Raw genomic sequence first — 18,682 nt, 5'->3', positions numbered from 1 at the left:
TCTACATCCATAAATGACAAACTTCAAAAATGTCAGTCTTGTCTGATTTATAAACTGCTACTCTATTTTATTATATCACATCCTGCAGGTACAGCCTTTACTGTGATTTACTTGTGACATATGGATTTCTCTCTCCAATCAAGTTAGACTTCATGTTCATCATACAGTCGTGTGTGTATAAGTGAACGGCCCCAGCCGACACTCAGCATTAGACTTGATCGTAAACTCCTAAAAGGAGAGAGAAGCCAAGAACAGTGAGGCAAACATTGGGGATTGTTTGATCACGGTTTGACACGGGATTTGATTTTTTTAGGACAGGTTTTGTTTTACTGGTGGACTGTGAGATCTGACGAAGACCTAGTGAAAGCCTGGACTCTGTCCGACGAAGAACAGACACAGCAGCTCTTTGTCATCGAAACGAAGGTCCCCTTAAATAGTCCGTCTGAGCTTCTGTCATGTTTCCAAATGTCTTGGTTGCTTCCATTTTTTTTCTTTTATTCTTTTTAATCCCCTTGGTACAGTGAAGCCGTATTTGTCTGCAGACTTAAAATAAGAGCCCTCTTCCCTTTTAGGTAGAAGTTGTATGTGTCTGTGTCTTCGTCTGGTTTACCTGCAGGTCTTTGATCCCGACAGTACGCGACGGTGTTTGATTTCTTGGGTACTTTGACAGTTTGGAGGATGTCGAAAGGCCTTCCAGTGTCTGAAGTCAGATCAGAGGAGGGAGAAAGAGACAGGGCCTGAAAAGCAGGTGTCCAGCTGGGAGAAGATCAGAAGAGACTCAAACTTTAGCGAGAGCCATTGTGAGGTACACGGCGGCTGTTAGCTCACATAACTTTTCCCTTTGTGTGTGTGTGTTTCTCTCTCTCTTTTCATACGGCTGTCTTCTCCTTCTCTTATCTTTGCCTCAAAATGTTGAATGGCTCAGTTAAAGGTCTCTGAGGTTTTATCAGATTTTTGCCAAAATAAGCAATGTGTGCACACTCCATCAGCAGTTTCTTGAGGTTTAAATCTCTGTGTGCACACAAGGGTGCTCCTCTTCAAACATCAACCTGGGATAAAGTCACACTTTAAGTATAATTCAAATAAGCATACTCCTTTTATCTCCGTGCAAGTAATTGATCATACCCAAAGTTTGTTCAAAGAGGAATCCATTGACTCCATTTCAAATCAAAATTAAAGTAATTCTTGAGGTCTTTTTTTTTTCTTTTTTCTTTTTTCTCTTTTTTGGTTCTGGAAGAAGCTTAAATGGAATGATCAATCTGTTTTACTTACCTAAATCTATGCACCATGTGGGCCAATGTATAAACTGATATGATCAAATTACTTTAGGTGATTCGCACTAAAGGGATTTTGAAGGTGTGACTGTGCCCTCTAGTGGTTAAGCAGCAAAACTAACCAAGTTGCAGAAAGCTTTGTTTGGGCCTCCGGGATGATTCTCAGGAATTTTAAGTAAATTAAAGGATGCATAAAAAGCAAGACATTTGAGATAGTGTGCACAGTTTGAATAACAGTTTAATTTATAGTTAATTTGATGTGCAAGATTCATTTCTTTGAACTACTTTTAATTATATCTCCTGACATTGTTCAGGTATATTTAGACTTTCTAATCTATTAGAAATGCATTGCATATTTCTGCACATGATTTGGAGTTTTCTCTGATACTTTTTGCTGGAACTGTTAATTTCCATTTAGTTAGAGCTTTATGGTTAAGCAGTGTTTGTGTAGGTCATAAGCTTTTATTCTCTGCAGCTCTGCCAAAGTTGGCAAATGTAAACTTGTTTGATTTCTTGATTAATTGTCTTGTTTACCGGCCTGTTAAGTTACGCTGGCCACTATGCCTCATTCGGTTTGGAGACGTATACTTCACTTATAGATAATGGATTGAACACCATCAGATTTTATAATATAGACTTTTTATCAACTAACCCTGCTCCAAACCTCTCAACCTTATCTCTGACTTGTGTGTGGTTGTTGGTTGTTCACTAATGTTCTCAAACAAACCTTAGAGGCCTTCAGAAAACAAATATACTGAGATTATTTTTCTTTTGCGTGGACAAATTGGATGTTACCTGGAAGTAAACTGCTGCACTAGATTTTACTTAGAGCTATTTGATTTAATTCTATTCCCCCTTTTTTCTTTTTTGTTTTATATATGTCACGTAAAATTCAAATATACTCTCCAAATCACCGAATTTTCACAAAATGTGACTAAGGGTTCAGAGGGTGTGAATACTTTTACTAGGCGCTGCATGGTTGTAAAAGGCATAAGAAAGAAAACGCCTCTTATATTGTGTGTTTCGATTATTAATAGAAAGTTATGTATATTCCCACTTCCTAATAACAAACGGAGTGACAGAAGCGCATGGTGGACTCTGGCTCAGCTCCAATAAAGTCCTCTAAAAGGCATAATTAATCGATCTACGAGGCTCTCGCTGTGTGTGCTGCTCCGACTTGCGCGTCACATTCAGGGTCTGCTCGTCTCCAAAGCAATGGCAACTGCAGTGAAACTCAACACCGGTGCCCAAATACCCATTGTAGGATTGGGCACATGGAAGGTGAGTTTGCCTGTTTAAATAAAGTGTTGCATATTTGCTTTAGCTAACAGTTTCAGATAAGCTAGCGGAGCATTTTCATGGGAAGAAGGGCGAGACACTCCACTGAGCTAAAAGAAAGTTTGGTTTCACTTCCTGGCTTGAGCCTATTTTCCCTTCTCAAGTGTTTAAAAGTGTGTTTTTCTTGCATGCTGTGAAGTTTTGACGGAGCTCATCTTGATCATCTTGCACTGGCCGTGGCTAATACGCGGTCCACGCAGGCAATTTTTAGAAACATGAGCGCGGTGTGCACAGTCTGCAGTAAGACTTCTGCATTAAAACTACATTCAGTGAGAATCAGCAAAATCTCAGTTATTTTGTTTAAGGCTAAATGACAGGAAGGTGGTATTCTTCTGCTTACTACCGTGTTACCATTTTATCCTTCCTGACTTTTAAAAGCCAAAACTGTTTGGCAATTCAGCCAAAGGGCCCTCTTAGCCCAATACAAAGGGTTATAGAAAAGGCAATGATTCCTTTTAATTATACTGTTTTGTTATGTCGTGTTCCTGCTTAATTTACTTTTTAAATCCATAAACTCCTTTGCCAGTCTCCCCAACCACCCATCTGCCATTTCTATTCATCTGTTGAGACAATTTAAGCTAGATTTATGTTTGTATTTTTTCTTCTAGTCTCCCCCTGGCAAAGTGGCAGAGGCAGTGAAAGCAGCCATTGCAGCTGGTTACAGGCACATTGATGGGGCGATGATCTACCAGAACGAGACAGAGGTGGGCGAAGGGGTCAACGCCATGATCAAAGAGGGAGTGGTCAAGAGAGAAGATCTTTTCATAGTCAGCAAGGTAAGATCTCCTTGAATGCAGTGTGTTGCCTACTCCAAAAATACTTGGACAGTTGATGTTGCTGTTGCTGATCTTCAAAATGCTTGTTTCTGAAATATGTTTGCTTCATAGCTGTGGTGCACTTTCCACGAGAAGTCCCAGGTGCAGCAAGCATGCGAGAAGACGCTCGCTGATCTTAAACTGGACTACCTCGACCTTTATCTTATGCACTGGCCCATGGGGTGCAAGGTGAAATGAGTCCCTCCACACCTGAATGTTTTCACAGTCATTTTAATGAGCCACTTAAATGGCGTCACAAGAAACATTTTTTCCTTTTAAATCTAGTTTCTTAGTAATGTTGTGCTAAAAATGGTTGAAAAATTTTTTTTTTTTCTTTTTTGTCCAGTCTGGTGGGGATCTTTTCCCTTTGGACAGTAATGGGGAGATGATCGGAGATAATACTCACTTCCTGGAGACATGGGAGGTAAGCTGGTAAAACATAACTTCTCTCAACTGTAGTTTGCTGAAAATTCAAATATCACATCCAAATAATTAAGCAATGCAGAACTTCTTGGTGAAGATATATATATATATAACAAAAAGCAACTATGCAGGTAGAAAAGTTGCAGTGCATGTTTACTTAAAGGCATAAACTATAATGCCAGGAGGCTGCTTGTCTCATTAGATGCATCATTTTGCCTTTGTTTCTCATTCTCAGGGTATGGAACAGCTGGTCGACGCTGGCTTGGTCAAAGCTATTGGCATCTCCAACTTTAACAAGGACCAGATCGAAGCCGTCCTCAAAAAGCCCGGCCTGAAGTATAAGCCTGCCAACAACCAGGTAAGTTTACTTTAGTCGCCACCTTTATGACCAGCAAAAGCTGGCTACAGATGTAGTGGTTGCTGTTTACGTCACCCATTGAAACCAAAGGGTACTGCTGGTAAATAACATGTCTAGTTTGTGTCTCTCTGAAAGGGTATAAGTAATGGTTTTATCTGTCTCTTTCAATCTGCTCTGGCCATTCGCAATGAGCCACAGCAGCTTTCCCACAGGCCACACCGATTATCTGAGGTGACCTTATATTTTTGTGCTTCTAGCACGCCATTGCTCTCAATCATTGCCCTGCTGCTGCTTTCTAATGAAATTAAAGGGCCATTCTTTTTTCTTTTTTTTACATCTGCCTTTTGTCCTCTTACACACCAGACAAAGACGTTTTCTGTCTTTTATATCAGCGAATCTATCCTTTTAAAATAGACTCATTGTTTGAGATGCGAGTAACCATACCCATGCCTTGTACTTTTGGACTTTTTACACATTTTGTCACACATCAACTACAAACCCCAATGTATTTTATTAAGATGTGTGTACTTTTTTAAGTGATACAAAAATGTTACATTGTTCTACATGCAAAAGAACCAACGCTGCTCAACCTCTCAGCCATGAACCATGGCGCTGCTGGCATCATGCTTTTTTTGAAAATGCTTTTTTCTAGCAAACGCAAGGTAACAGGATAACGTTGATAGGAAGGTACAATATACAGAGCATTCCTGTTAAACCATGTTGAAGGCTGCAAAGACTAGAGCAGAGAGATTCCTCTTCCTGCAGAAGCTACAGTAGAACGATTTAGATCAAGACTTGAAAGCCGACGTTCACCGATTCTATGCATTCGATTTGGCGCAGTCAGAAAACTGGCAAAACTTGTAGAAACGGCCATTTCCTTTTTCTGCTTGCGGATTGTTTACCACTGTGTAGCTTACTTTATGTAACCAGTTTCTATGTGAGAGGTTCCTGTTTTACAAAGTCTTTAATGTCTCCTGTTTGACAAGAACATGTTTCACTTGATGCCATCACGCGTGGCCTGCTATAAAATGTTTCAGTTAAGAAAAGGGCCTTTCAGCACTGAGGCAGAATAAAATGCATGCCACACATTTCAGATTTTCTTGTAAAGAAGAAAGTTTTCTTTTTATATATGTTCCTCTTGACAATTTTGCTCTACTTTATGTCTGCCTATGAAATCCCAATATTTGTGTGCAATGTGCCTTAGCTCTTACTGACTTGTGCCATTGCCTAATAGCGTTTTCTTCCTAGGTCGAGTGCCACCCATACCTGACCCAGGAGAAGTTGATCGAATACTGCCACTCTCAAGGCATCACAGTGACTGCTTACAGCCCTCTTGGCTCTCCTGACAGACCCTGGTATGTAGTTCAAATCACATTGCTATATAAATGTCTGTAAGGTGGAAGAAACGCACACCTGTAAGCTTAGCTTGTGCTCAACTAACTGCACTCCCAATGGTAAAAAGGAAATGTGCCGGCTTATCAAAAAGTCTCATCAAAACTATCCGGACTCACATTAGCTGTAGCTATGGGCTAAATCAGATCAAGGTAATTACAGCGCTATTCATGTCTTAGATGAATAGTTCCTCAACATGTAAATACGGTGCTCTGAACCTGCTACACATGGACGAAATGTCGATCGATCGCCATCACAACAATTTGACAGAAGTCGCAAACATCTGAGTGATGCCTGAATGTCAAAAGATATCCCTCATGTGAAACACTTGAACCTACTTTTTTTTTTTCAAAATAAAATGTATTTTTAATTTTGTTGCAACAACAAACATTTTTGCTGTATTACAGAGAACCGTTTAATATTAAATATAGGATGTATTGCTGTTAAATTATATCACGGTGTCCATTAACCCTTAAGAAGCACTACTTTTAAATTGATATATCTAAAATTAAGACTTCGATATGTCTTAAATTCATTTTTTAAAAATGTAAGTCGGCCTAATTTGTGATTAACAAATTTTAGGCCAACATAAATTTTGTTGTGTCAGGACTATTTAGACATTTACATATTCTGTCTAGTCTTTTTTTGTTCCCTCTCAGGCCTCAAAACTAGTTTTCCAGGCTAGGTAACATCGAATGGGATGTGCACTCTGCGCTTTTGCAGTGTGCGAAGCACAGAGCTGCTGTCAGGAGCCACAAACAGACCCCAGAAATGTCACAGTTTGTATCCGCTGGGGTGGCTAAAGCTCCCCAGTAAACAGTCTGCATTGCTATTTTTGTGTTTCTCCCTGCTGTTCAGTCTGTCACGTCTCTTTGGTTAGTTTCAGCATGTGACTGTTGTTCCTCCTTCCTATGTGTGATGTATTTTGTAATTTGTGAACTAAACATCAGCTACATCAGTAATTGTCGTGCACTGAATTGTTTGATGTTGCTGGTTATTGGTGTGCTCAATGAGCAGTGTTTGACCCCTGTAAGTGATTTAAATTTCAGGGCTAAGCCAGAAGACCCCTCACTTTTGGATGATCCCAACATCAAAGCCATCGCTGACAAGCACAAAAAGACTTCTGCTCAGGTACAGAAAGATGTTTATGCCACAGACCTTAATTCATGTTCCTCTTTTATTTTTCTTTGCATGCACCAGCAATATTTACAGAAACGATAACAAAAATTAATGTTTGACTCTGTTGCTATTTGTCTTCAACTTTTATTAGGCCACAGAGCATGTTTAATATCCTGCCCACTTCCTGTTTTTCCAGGTCCTGATCCGCTTCCACGTCCAAAGAAACGTGATTGTGATCCCAAAGTCCATCACTCCACAGCGCATTCAGGAGAATTTCCAGGTAATTCAGTGATCCGCTTATATTTTACTTTTCAGAGAAAACACTTTTTTGTTGTTGTTTTTGGTTTTCTTGCTCTGAATCCGACCCAAGAGCTACTTCACTGTTGCAGGTGTTTGACTTTGAACTGACTGAGGAGGAAATGAAGATCATACTGGGATTCAATCGGAACTGGAGATGCTGCAGCATGCATTGGTAAAAAAAATATTAATGAAATTGCTATTGTGCTTTTATTTGACGGACCTTTCTTTTGCATGGTTATAGGATTATTTAATGTCTGAGTTAATATTAGCTATTTTAATATATTAGTGTTTATAACTCATTGTCTCTGTTGGTCAATAATCAAATTCGTCTCATAACTTAAATTAAATCCATGTGAAGTACAAATTCTGTGTTTAAAGGTAATATAATAGCTGCACCTACAATGACATAGAAGATATTTGCTAGATTTTCTGTGATGAAAATATGACAGAATTTCTTTTGAGCCAGCACTTGTGGAGGACGTATTGTTAACAGTGACCTTAGTCATAATAATAAGATTATATAGACGAAAGCTTACCATTTTGTTTAGCTGCTTTAAGGCTAACCAAAGAGTTCATTTTGTCTACCTCATAAAATCCAGCAGAACAGCAAAAAGCTTTTACAGACGAAAAGTCCACCGAAGGAGAGGTTTATGTTTTTTCTTCTTTCTGTAGGTGCCTGAAACACAAGGATTACCCGTTCAACGTTGAGTACTGAAAGGAAGACAGCAGATTTTCTCCAGGTTCTCAACTCTGCTTCCACACACTCTGGACGTGCTCACTTTCTGGAAGAGTTTTTTTTTTTCCCTTTCCTTTTTTGAGAGCAGAAGCATAATATGAGCACAGTTCTATTTTTCTCTTTCTATTGGTTTGTCTCGTTGCGAATCGAGTTCTGCTTTAAGTTACTGACGTCACTCAATAGTTGCCATCCCTGATGAATATTACATTATGTTTTAGTTTTAAATCTAAGTTTGGCATTCCTTTTTTAATACAGGGGAATGTTGTATTAGGTAAACTTTTGCAGTATTAAGATAAAAATATTTTTACGACACTACATGTTACATTTAAGTACACTCCTTCAATTTGTGACTAAGGCAGAGATACTTAAGATTTACATATTATTAGTGAATTTCCAAGCACATACCACTGAAAACCTGAACATGTTGCAATCCAGAAAGCTTCTCTTCGGCTGACTCACATGTGGTATTTTTCAGTCATGTATATCAACTCTGTCACGAAACAATCTCCAGCTTTCACTTCTCATGTTATCTGTGTGTGTTAAGCTGTACAATAAAGTTCGGTGATGCATTACGTCACACGTTTATGCAGTTTCCTATTGTTAAAGGTGAAAGAAATAAATGGTTAATGTTTGATTCTGGAGGACCGGTTCTGTAGAATCAAACTTTCTTTGAAGTGCGAGACATTGAATTCAGAAAAGGAGTCTCGGATATTAAAAATGGCATTTTCCTTTTTAATGTCTGTCTAACCATTCATGAACAATTATTTTGGTGACATTTTCTGCAAGTTCCATAGACGATAATTGGGTAGTAGTTTAATTGAACAGTATGTTCATCCTTTTTTTCCACAAAGAAGAATCAAACAGAAACAGCGCTGCATTTGGCTAGTATTCTGCATTGAAGGGGTAGTCTTTATGCTTTACGGCCCTGTTGGAGGAAAAAAAAAGAAAAGACAATGGAACATTGTTAAACTTCACGATACGAAGCAGGAGTCGACAGTTCAATGCCTACTTGTTGTTTCTGTCTCAAAATTATTCACACTTCATAAACTTTCCACATTTTGTCACGTTACAGGTGTCTGTGTTTTAAGTTATTTGGGAGATCAGCAAATGGCCATTTCACACCATCAACTGGCATGAAAGAATGACAGCCAAACTCCAGGTATGTTTTTTGATGAGGGAATAACATGACATGATATAAAGCTAACGTAACACCCATCCTCTCCTTAATGGAGCTAAAAGCAAAAACCTTTCAGATCCTTATTTGTAAGATAAGTTTTGAAAACATGCATCAATACGTTGCATTACTTTGTGTTGACCTATCGCATGCAGTGAACATCCAATCAAATACTTTGAAGGTTATTGTAACATGACAAAAGGTGGAAAGGTAACACACAAACTAGATACTCTGTCATTTCTACTCACCACTTTGCTGGGAATCCTCTGTAGTTCCTGTTCAAGCCCAGGATCGTTTTCACGTCGTCTTGGCTTAACTCAAAGTCAAACAACTGAAAGAGAGACGAGATCGATTTGAAAGCGTAGAAAGATAACAGCTGAGGATTCTTTTCCTAAATCCTTTTAACATGGATCCTGATGGAGGTCATCTTACCTGGAAGTTCTCCTTAATCCGACTTGGTGTTGCAGACTTGGCGATGACTGCCACATTCCTCTGTGTGTGGAAACGCATGAGAACCTAGGAAGGAAATATGAGGAGCATATTTTAAAAAACAGAAACTGTTGCATGATGTCATGTTTGGTGGTTCACCCTGAAACACCATACAAATTACCAACTTATGATGTTCTTATAATAAACACCAGTGCCTTTGGGCACTGATGTTATCAATTGCCCTAGATTTTCAAACTTTGAAGACATTTGAGGGTTTCATTGTACACGGCTGATCAAAGCACCACCAGAGCACAATATTTTGTTGTTTACTAATTTCTTAAGTTCACTTATGCTGCTGTTATCAGTGATCTTGTAGTGCAACTTTATGAGGCATCTCATGGAGAAGAATGATGACTTTAAAAAAAAAATTAAGGCCATCAAGAATATATTTACCACATTCATTATTTGTAGAACATAAGAAAGAGTAGTTTTAATCATAAGGAGTCATTAGCTCCTGTCTTACCTGTGCTGGAGATTTGTTGTACTTTTTAGCAATGGCCAAGATGGTAGTATCCTCCAGAAGACGGGGGTCATCAGAGGAAGCCCTTTCAAAGGACGTGAATTGTTTACAATTAGTGATGATTTAGTTTTCTTGAGTGATGACACTGATGTGAGTTCTGCAAATGGCAGGTCAGCTCACCAGGGTCTGTCTGGGGATCCCAGGGGGCTGAAAGCTGTAACCGTGATGCCCTTTGAGTGGCAATAGTTGATCATTTTCTCTTGGGTTAGATATGGGTGGCACTCAATCTAAAGAAGCACTCAAATGTTACCGATCTATTTTTTTTATTTCATATGATCTAGAAAACCCAGTTGTATGAATTACCTGATTGTTGGCTGGTTTGTATTTGAGGCCAGGCTTGTTGAGAATGGCTTCAATCTGGTCTTTGTTGAAGTTTGAGACACCTATGGCTTTGACCAAACCGTCATCCACCAGCTTCTCCATTGCCTTTTAAATAAATTATACACAAGTATTATAAAAAATATAAACACTCGCTAATTTGCAGAGCTAATCTGTTGGTTCAGTGACTTTTTAAATTACCCCCCATGTGTCCAGGAAGTAGCTGTCATCACAAATGATTTCGTTGTTCTCGTCTGATGGAAAAATCTTTTCCCCTGGCTGTGGAGAAAATACAGTTCTTATATGCATCAGGGTGAAGATAATGACTATAAAGCTTCTGAAGTTCTCAAAGAAATTTGGATTTTAGCTTCTAACATTAATGTTAAGTAGCAAACATGCACTTTTCTGTAAGGTTTTCAATGCTAGGTGAAGTTAGACAGGGTAATTGTGGGCTGACCTGCATCCCTACTGGGAAGTGTAAAAGGTAAAGGTCCACATAGTCCAGTTTCAAGTCTTTGAGAGTTTTCTCACATGCTCCCCTTACCAGCGATGGAACATGGAAGGTGCACCATAGCTGAGAAACACACACACACACACACAAAAGAAGTATGAATAATCTAGGAGGAGAAACAAGTGTAAAATGTTGTTGCCACAATATTTTTTTGTCCAAGTGAATTCTGGATGTCTGTAGCCCTTTGAAGGAAGTCAAAACTTTTGCCATTCTTCAGTCCCTGCCAAACACCCTTTAAGAATAACGGTTCATTTAAATGTATTTTTTAGAAGCCAGCCTTGGGTAATCCATTTCATTGTTAATCACTGGGAGAACTAACAGGCTTTGGATTAGACCAGTCATTTTCTCCTTTTGAGAAAAGTGACGTATTAACCACTCACTAGTGGCTACCGCTCTCCCTCTTAGACCACTCCTCGTAGACATTCGTAATGGACAGTGAATGCAACTAAGATGACGTGAAATGTTTGTAAATGTCTGGCACATTCTTTCCCCTTTTGCCTGTTCTTCTTATTTAATGAAGTTGGAAAGGAAAAACAATTTTGATTTGTTCATATAAAGAACTAGTCAAAAGCTATGGACCATTGGTAAGCTTCACTGCTGTACTATGGCTGTTGCCATGTGACTTTGTCTGGTAAAATCAGTGTTTGTAGTACTTAATAGTACTGGATTTACATTTTCTCGTTAAAGCTCAAGTACACTTGATGCGTTATAAAACTACTAGAATTAGTGACTCAATGGTTGGTTCACCATCATCTCAGTTAAAAAAAGTGGATGGAAATATTAACAGAACCACAATATTCTTGCTAGTGTGTGAACAAGGGCCTAAAGCTTCTAATGTTGGGCAGGAAACACAGTGGGGCACTTTATAGCTGAAAAGGAGATGCTACAAGAAAAGCTCTGTAGCTGTAACAAACATAATTCTGTCTAGAAACATCTGATACTTAGGCTGAACATACAGTGCTTAGTGATATTTATAGCCACACAGGCCACATATTTAGTGTGACATTTTTGATTTCCATGATTTGAGAACTTTAGGGCAATTTGGAGCATGGAGAACTTTATTTTCTACAGAATTTGTCTTTGAAATACAGCTTTTTTCTCCCAACAAGCAGTCATTATTTGGCATACCTTACTGACGATGAATAAATCCTCTCTTTTTGTCACTCCTTGTTCAAGCATGGCGCGCACTCCTTCCCCAACTTCTCCTTCGTTCTCATAGACGAAGGCACCATCTATGTGCCTGTAGCCGCTGCTTATAGCCAACTTCACAGCCTCGGTGACCTTCCCTGGTTCGGCCTGCGAAGGTTTACGCAAATGCACAAACATGCAAACACTCAGGCGTCAAACATTTGTGGCAATATTTTGATGTCCTTTTTATGTAAAAGTAGTAAATAATGTCTCAATTTGCAAATTATTTCAACCCATAAATTGCCTAAAAGTAACTGAAATCTTCAGTCTGGGTAAGTCTTGTCGTTTTTGAAGTAGTTTTAATCATGGCCACATGTAATTTTTTTATGTTTCTATTGTACAACTTAATGATCTAAACTCCAAAAATTTTAGAAGCTCCTGCTTTTAGCATGTGGTATGTTGTCCTTTGTTGTACTTTCAGTTACATAACAAATCAAATGACCTTTACACAACCATCCGCAGGCGGAGTTCAGCATGCAGTAAAATGTTAATATTTATCATTGTATGCAGATAACACAAGGCACAGTGTGATTGTAGTGGTTTCACTGCTTATTTCTACTCCAACAACTCTGGGAATTAGGTACATTAGCATGCAAATTTACAATATAGTTTCAGTTTATAAAAGCTTACAGAAAGCATTCAGTGAGAGTCAGGACCAACACAGATGAGCTTGCAGTGTATTACTGAGCAGTTGCAAGAAATGTATTAAAGCTTAGCCTTACCCTCCATGTTCCCAGACCAACTATGGGCATTTTGGCTCCATTGTAGAGCGTAACTGCAGGAATCATCTTGAATTTTCTATGTCCAATCTAACTAGGTGGTTCCGAAAGCAGCTGATTAAGCAAAAGATGCCCGCCGAAGATGCAGGCAGCCTTTTATTTGATTGTGAAATGGGAGGGGTTAAAGTCACCAGCCCTGTGACTACACATTGAAAAAGGGGTGTGGCTGTTAAAATGAGATTTTTTTTAAGGTGTCATGAAATTAGGCCAAATTGTAGAACAACGCTTTCTTTATTTCATTCATAGGGACAGGATAAATTAAATCAATGTTACTTATTTTTTATACTTCTCCAAATTGTAAGAGGACGTCAACATTTTCAAGAGGTACAATCTTAAAATGCCCTGTTCTGATATAAAATGAAGGCTATGGATATTTGATTTATCTTGCTGCATAAACAAAAAAGCAATGAAATATGAAATAAAGAGATGTACAAAGTTCAAACTAATCTCTGATTTGTATTCTGTCGATAGAAGAGGAGGTGGAAAAACAGCTGAAAGCCTACATCAAAGTAACTCGTACTAAAGGATGACTCCGAAGATGATTTTAGTAATTTATGGCATATTGAAAACCTAATCTTTTACTTTTGATAATCGAGGGGGGTTCCGCCTGTCTTTATTATGTCATAATCATAGATGAAGCAGTAAATTGCGGTACAGAGTGACCACAATTTACTTGTAAATTATTGATGAAGCTGTAATTAAACAGCGGTGGTTATTGCTCTGTGACACCCTGTTTACCGAAAACTCGTAAGCAGCATGTTTGCTTAGGTTCAGTCAGAAAATGAACTGTTCAGGTGCTGTATCATGTCACTTGCTTTTTTCCCCCCTTAGCTTTCATTAGTTTTCAGTGACAAATCATGGGTCCATTTCTGTCCAAATTAAATTTACATTGGCCCAATTCATTCTAAAAAATCCAGTATACATTAGATCCAGATGTGCACTGTCGAATTAAAACAAAATTAGAATCCAGTAAAATTGAGGTGATTATTTTATGCCAGTTGATCAAAAAAATTTATCTGAGGAAGCTCAGATAATTGAATCGAGCTGAGAGAGCAAATCAAGAGAGAGTAAATATTGTGTACGATTCATTTTTGCAAGGACCTGGCATACCTATAATGGACACTAGAGGGAGTAACTGATAGCACACTGTATAACAGCATCCCTAGAAAAATCAAGGGTCATTTTTGTTCTAGATTTGTCCAGAATATGGGAATGGGCCATATAGATGTCTCAGGTGGGGAAAAGCAGGCTCGCCTACGATGTCAGCACTTATCCACTCTTGTGCCGAGATTATGTGCCAAGATTTCCTCACCCACTACTGTTATCATTAGTACAGGTGTGATATTGTAACCGACTGTGCCATTTGCTAAAATCCTAGTCATCCCATGACTTGGCAAAAAAAATGCAAGGTTGCGCAATAGCTCAGCGAATATACAAGTATAGTAGGGTAGTGGTGCCTTTTGATGTGCCGTACCTGATAACAAATGTTGGTCACCTGATTTGGAGGACATAATCAAAAATGAATACAAGAGAATATGAGGAGATTGAGAATCTAGAGGCGTATGGTCCCATCTGCAATTTGAAACCCGTTTCAGAATATCCTATATTTACAAGGAGGTATGTATCCAGATTTTCCATGGACATCATTCACTCTTCTTGATGTTCCGTCCTCCATTGTTGCAGGTGTAGTGGGTTGAGAAACCCAATTACTGTTGAGAAACAAAAAAACTACAAATAAATTAATACACCCCCTATTTTTGAATCAGAAATGGTCTTGTCTTTTTTCTTAGTTTTTACTTTGTCTTCAAGAGAACCTTCTCCTGCCGATATTTTTCCATCTTCCATCTGGATGTTCAGCGTTGGCTTGTCTTCAAATCAAACAAATAGATTAATAATTAAATTAATAAATATTGTGAATAGAAATCGTGTTTTTTTTGTTAGGATTGTGTAGGAAAAATGTTTATCTTTTATAAATATAGTGTTTTGTGGTCAATATTATTTCACCATTTTATTAATGTGGGTGGCCAGTTTGGATAAGGTTTCTTATCCAGCTATAAGAATGATAGAAAGCATGCTAACAAAATGCCTCAGACCTGCAGCCCATAGGCGGTTCAATTATGTTTTAGTTTGGGTACCTCAAAGTTCAGAATGTAAAAAAAAATAATAATAATTAAATACATCGATAGCATGGTGTTTAAGTTTAAAACAACATTATTGAATTTGTATTTTATTTTTCATCTATAACCTAAATCTAAAGTACTGCTAGATTTGATTTGATTTTTTTTTTCTTTCTCATTTTACATTGTTCTCAAACTGTGTGTGGTACTTATTTTCAAGCGCCAGTTTGCAAATCTGTGATGACTCAGCAAGTGTAAAACTCTCAGAGCAGCAACCTTATCTTGCTTACTGTAGCTATGCAGCATTTAGGTGTGGCACAGCCAAGGTGACAAAGCAGTTTTAACAGGCCTTTCATATACTTATATATTTTTCAACATTAAAGAAGTTATATAACCAAATGTTTAGATTAGAACTCATGATCAATCAGCTGTGCTGGTTTCAGGCTAAATGTTCTTCCTCTTGGTCATGTGCAGTTCCTTCAGATAATTTTATCCTTCCTGGTTAGTGGGAGTCGGAGCAGAGAAACTGTGAACACAGTGAGAGGCTTAAGTTGTGCTTCATTCAAATTTATGTGGATTGCGATGACCACCAAAATATGTTAACGAAATAAGGGAAGTTTTGGGTTTAGTGAAATATTAGAGATGTAAATTAGATTAGGTCTAAGAGCTAATTTGCTCCCGTTTTGTCCTTGTCACTGTTTGAATCTGGCCAAATAAACCAAACATCATGGTTTGTATTTGACATCTCAAAAAGAATTTGCTTTTTCTAGGCCTCTTTTAGAAGATAATTCCAGATGTAATTTTTTTTAGCTTTGAGAAAGTGTTCCCTCTGGTGGAACTGTCTGGAACAACAGTTGGATTATAAACGTTTTGTGATCTTTGGAAAGTAGAAAAGTTACTCATTGCAGGGTTTCTTCTCTTTGTGGGACATCCTTAGTTTTATCTGCCACCCTTGATTTTATCCTGTCCTGCGTGATTTTCAGAGCTACAATTTCCTTATTCAGCTCTTCATTCTCCCTTTCAATCCACTCCAGTACTTTTGACTTTTCTTTCAATGAGTCTTCTACATTTTTTTTCATTGTTGCCTGTGTCCGTTCCAGTATCACATTTAATCTTAACATGGTACCATAATCGCATTTCAGTGCCTGAATTGTTAAGTCTCCTAATCTTTTTTGTAATACTCGTTGGAATTAATAAGGATGTTATTCTCAGCTTGCCAGCTCATTGCGTTGTCATTTCTGCAGGTAAGGCGGCGCTCGAGTTTTTTATCTTCAGGCTTTCCAGAGTCTTCATTTTCTTTGTGCAGCTTCCCGTGGCTCTTCAGCAAACTATCTATTTTGGTCAACAAGAAATCTTTCTCTGCCATCTTTGCTTTCTTTGTCAAACCTTAAACTGCAAGTGCATTTCTATTGTTTTAATAGCTATTTTTTGTCTTCGATAATCCGGATATAAAACTTAACTTCATTGTAAAATGCAGCAAGGCATGGCTTCCCCTGCCTGCAACAATGAATATGATATTTAGCTAGTGACAATGAAGGATTTATGAGAAACTCTGAATTGTTGAGCTTTTAGTGAGGCCAAGTAAGACATCTTCCCATAACAGCATAAATTGTGTTTCTATGTTGTTGTGGATAAAGTCACACCGATTCTGCCAAAAAGCATCAACAAAGGGACAGTGTCAAAACAAGTGGACAGCATTTTAAGGATATGAATCACAAAACGTGCAATTTACATCAAAATCCTTCTTGAATGCAGAGTTTTCATAAAAGGATAAGTGCAAACATCTGCGATAGCTTTTCATTTTAAACGGGTAGGATATTCTGATGAAGGAAGTGATATTTTTTGTGTTTCAGTGCTATACTAAGCATTACTTCTAAGCTTCCACTTCAGTCTCGTCACATAAAGAAGTGAGTGATAAGAAATGCTAATATTTAACATTAACACAGCATGCTATAGTTTTCGGTTTGTAAACATCACAATAAACGTTTTAGACACGTAGCGCCGACAGCTACCGACTTAACTAGTTATCCGTGCTACGGCAGGAAACGACAAGGCAGCACAGATGACGGCTCATGTTAGATCCTTTCACCTGCATACGGTGTGATCGATGATGAATTCTTGTTGAACTTTTGCCTTTTTTTTCTCTTTGTTTTTTCCCTCTCAAAATAGCCGAGGATTCTTCTGTAAAGCTGCCGGGCAACTTGTTAGGCAACACTTCCCTGCATTTAGTGGCTGCCCCTCATAGAGGAGCAGGTGAGAGACGCATCACAGCGTTTAAACCGATTTTAAACACTTTTTTCTTTTAAACACAAACATCAGCGTATTTTGTTTGAATTTTAATGAACATAATTGTCAAGTTTAAGCAGAAAGCAGATCAGATGTGGCATTCTGATATTATAAAACTCAGCCAATTGCTTTCTTATTTCTTGATCTGTTAACATGTAATAAATCCACTGCTAAAACACAAACTCTGACCAAGTATTTTTGGTCTAGTTTTTTAGTACATGAAGTAAGACAAAACTAACTTACTAGTAACGTTTCAGCAAGATATGAGCTTTTTAAAGTAAATAATTCCTTAATATTAATTTTAAAAAAAGTACTACTTCCACTGACAGATCATACTTTTAACAAGATATTTTCCTGCCAGTCAAACTAATACTTTTTTTTTATATCAATGCTAAGGAATTATTAACTTAAAACGATCTCCTCTGTTGTGTGTAAAAGTTACTTGTAACAGACAAAATACACATAAAAAGTTAAAACAAAGTACAGTACTAACTGGTGTATCAAACCAGAAGTCAAGGACATCAAAAGTACTGGCAAAATAAAACACATTCAGATTTGCTATAAATAAATATATATATATATGTTATTCAGAATTTAATTTAAATAACTGTAAATATCCACATCTCTAATGTGTAAATCAAAAAGCTGATTTATTTCAATAATATTAAAAGTTGGCCCCCATATGGATTCCTTGCACAGAATATTATAGATTATATGACTATTATTTTCTTTCTTCATTCAAAGGAAAATCTCAAGGTACTCAGTGCGTCCAGCCGCAGCTGCACCAATCCATACTCTGTCACTTGTGAGCATTTTAGAATCACACAGAAAAGCTCCATATGGGAATCAAACTTAAAACTCTGTGAACTAAGAACTTCTGATCACATAATAGCAATTAGCCATAGCTGTCCTTACTGATAACTATTGTCAGTAGTCCCTAACATTAATATGATCAGGCAGCATGCAATCATATGTTACTCTGGACCCGTGAAGTAGCTCCCGGTCTCAAAGGTTGGTGACCCCTGTTCTACACAGTGAGTTCCTAATTTAGTCACAGAGGGAAGAAAAGACAATTCTTTGATCTTTCATGTTTTAATTTCTTTCCAAACATTTTGCAGTCAACACACACACTTACCACACTCATACACACACATACACAAAGTGCAGATGTAAGACAATGGCATTTGCAGGGCACTGTCTTTGAGTCATAGGCAACATGAAGAGCAAAGGTGCTAAGTATTGCACATTCTTATTAGTTTGGGAAACTTAACCTGTCAGACCATCCAGCTTGACTGAAAAACGAGCGGATGAAGCAGTAAATTGTCTCCGTCTCCGTTTCACAGAATTTATCGTGGGGCTGATGTTAATTCCTGACCCTGACTGAGTGATAGGAGATGCATCTCTGCAGGAAGAAACTTAAACTTCAAAATGAGGTAACTGTTGACGACGGCCAGCCTGCACGCATTCCAGCTACATTTCCCGGAAGAGGAATTTGTTGTCGTTTCAAAGTTAGAAAGCAAAGTGGCCTGATTAGCTGCTGAATCA

At 38.0% G+C, this 18,682-nt stretch overlaps 2 protein-coding genes and 1 long non-coding RNA gene across 4 annotated transcripts; 2 read left to right on the top strand and 1 right to left on the bottom strand.

Moving 5' to 3' along the window:
- Window positions 1-663: 663 nt before the first annotated feature.
- Window positions 664-8,327, top strand: LOC122826708 (aldo-keto reductase family 1 member B1-like). Of its 2 annotated transcripts, none has more exons than XM_044108886.1 (10): window positions 664-805; window positions 3,221-3,388; window positions 3,500-3,616; window positions 3,774-3,851; window positions 4,086-4,208; window positions 5,457-5,563; window positions 6,650-6,731; window positions 6,916-6,999; window positions 7,109-7,191; window positions 7,692-8,327. In XM_044108886.1, the coding sequence occupies exons 2-10, from the start codon at window positions 3,293-3,295 to the stop codon at window positions 7,732-7,734; spliced, it is 813 nt and encodes a 270-aa protein (XP_043964821.1). In that variant the 5' UTR covers window positions 664-805; window positions 3,221-3,292; the 3' UTR covers window positions 7,735-8,327. The 2 variants fall into 2 exon arrangements, with proteins under 2 accessions (XP_043964821.1, XP_043964820.1); XM_044108885.1 differs by lacking the exon at window positions 664-805 and adding an exon at window positions 2,367-2,555.
- Window positions 8,328-8,477: 150 nt separating this feature from the next.
- LOC122826709 (aldo-keto reductase family 1 member B1-like) lies at window positions 8,478-12,943 on the bottom strand. Its single transcript, XM_044108887.1, has 10 exons — window positions 12,678-12,943; window positions 11,896-12,063; window positions 10,714-10,830; window positions 10,458-10,535; window positions 10,242-10,364; window positions 10,059-10,165; window positions 9,882-9,963; window positions 9,362-9,445; window positions 9,178-9,260; window positions 8,478-8,680 (listed from the first exon to the last, which is right to left on the bottom strand). The coding sequence occupies exons 1-10, from the start codon at window positions 12,741-12,743 to the stop codon at window positions 8,638-8,640; spliced, it is 951 nt and encodes a 316-aa protein (XP_043964822.1). The 5' UTR covers window positions 12,744-12,943; the 3' UTR covers window positions 8,478-8,637.
- Window positions 8,695-18,347, top strand: LOC122826716. Its single transcript, XR_006369848.1, has 2 exons — window positions 8,695-8,914; window positions 17,021-18,347. It is a non-coding gene; the product is annotated as an uncharacterized LOC122826716 (long non-coding RNA).
- Window positions 18,348-18,682: the final 335 nt, after the last annotated feature.

This window comes from Gambusia affinis, linkage group LG23, assembly GCF_019740435.1.
Source record: "Gambusia affinis linkage group LG23, SWU_Gaff_1.0, whole genome shotgun sequence".
Classification (NCBI taxonomy): Eukaryota; Metazoa; Chordata; class Actinopteri; order Cyprinodontiformes; family Poeciliidae; genus Gambusia; species Gambusia affinis.
Note: the sequence above shows the minus strand (reverse complement) of the source record. Positions and strands in the feature narration are given on the sequence as shown.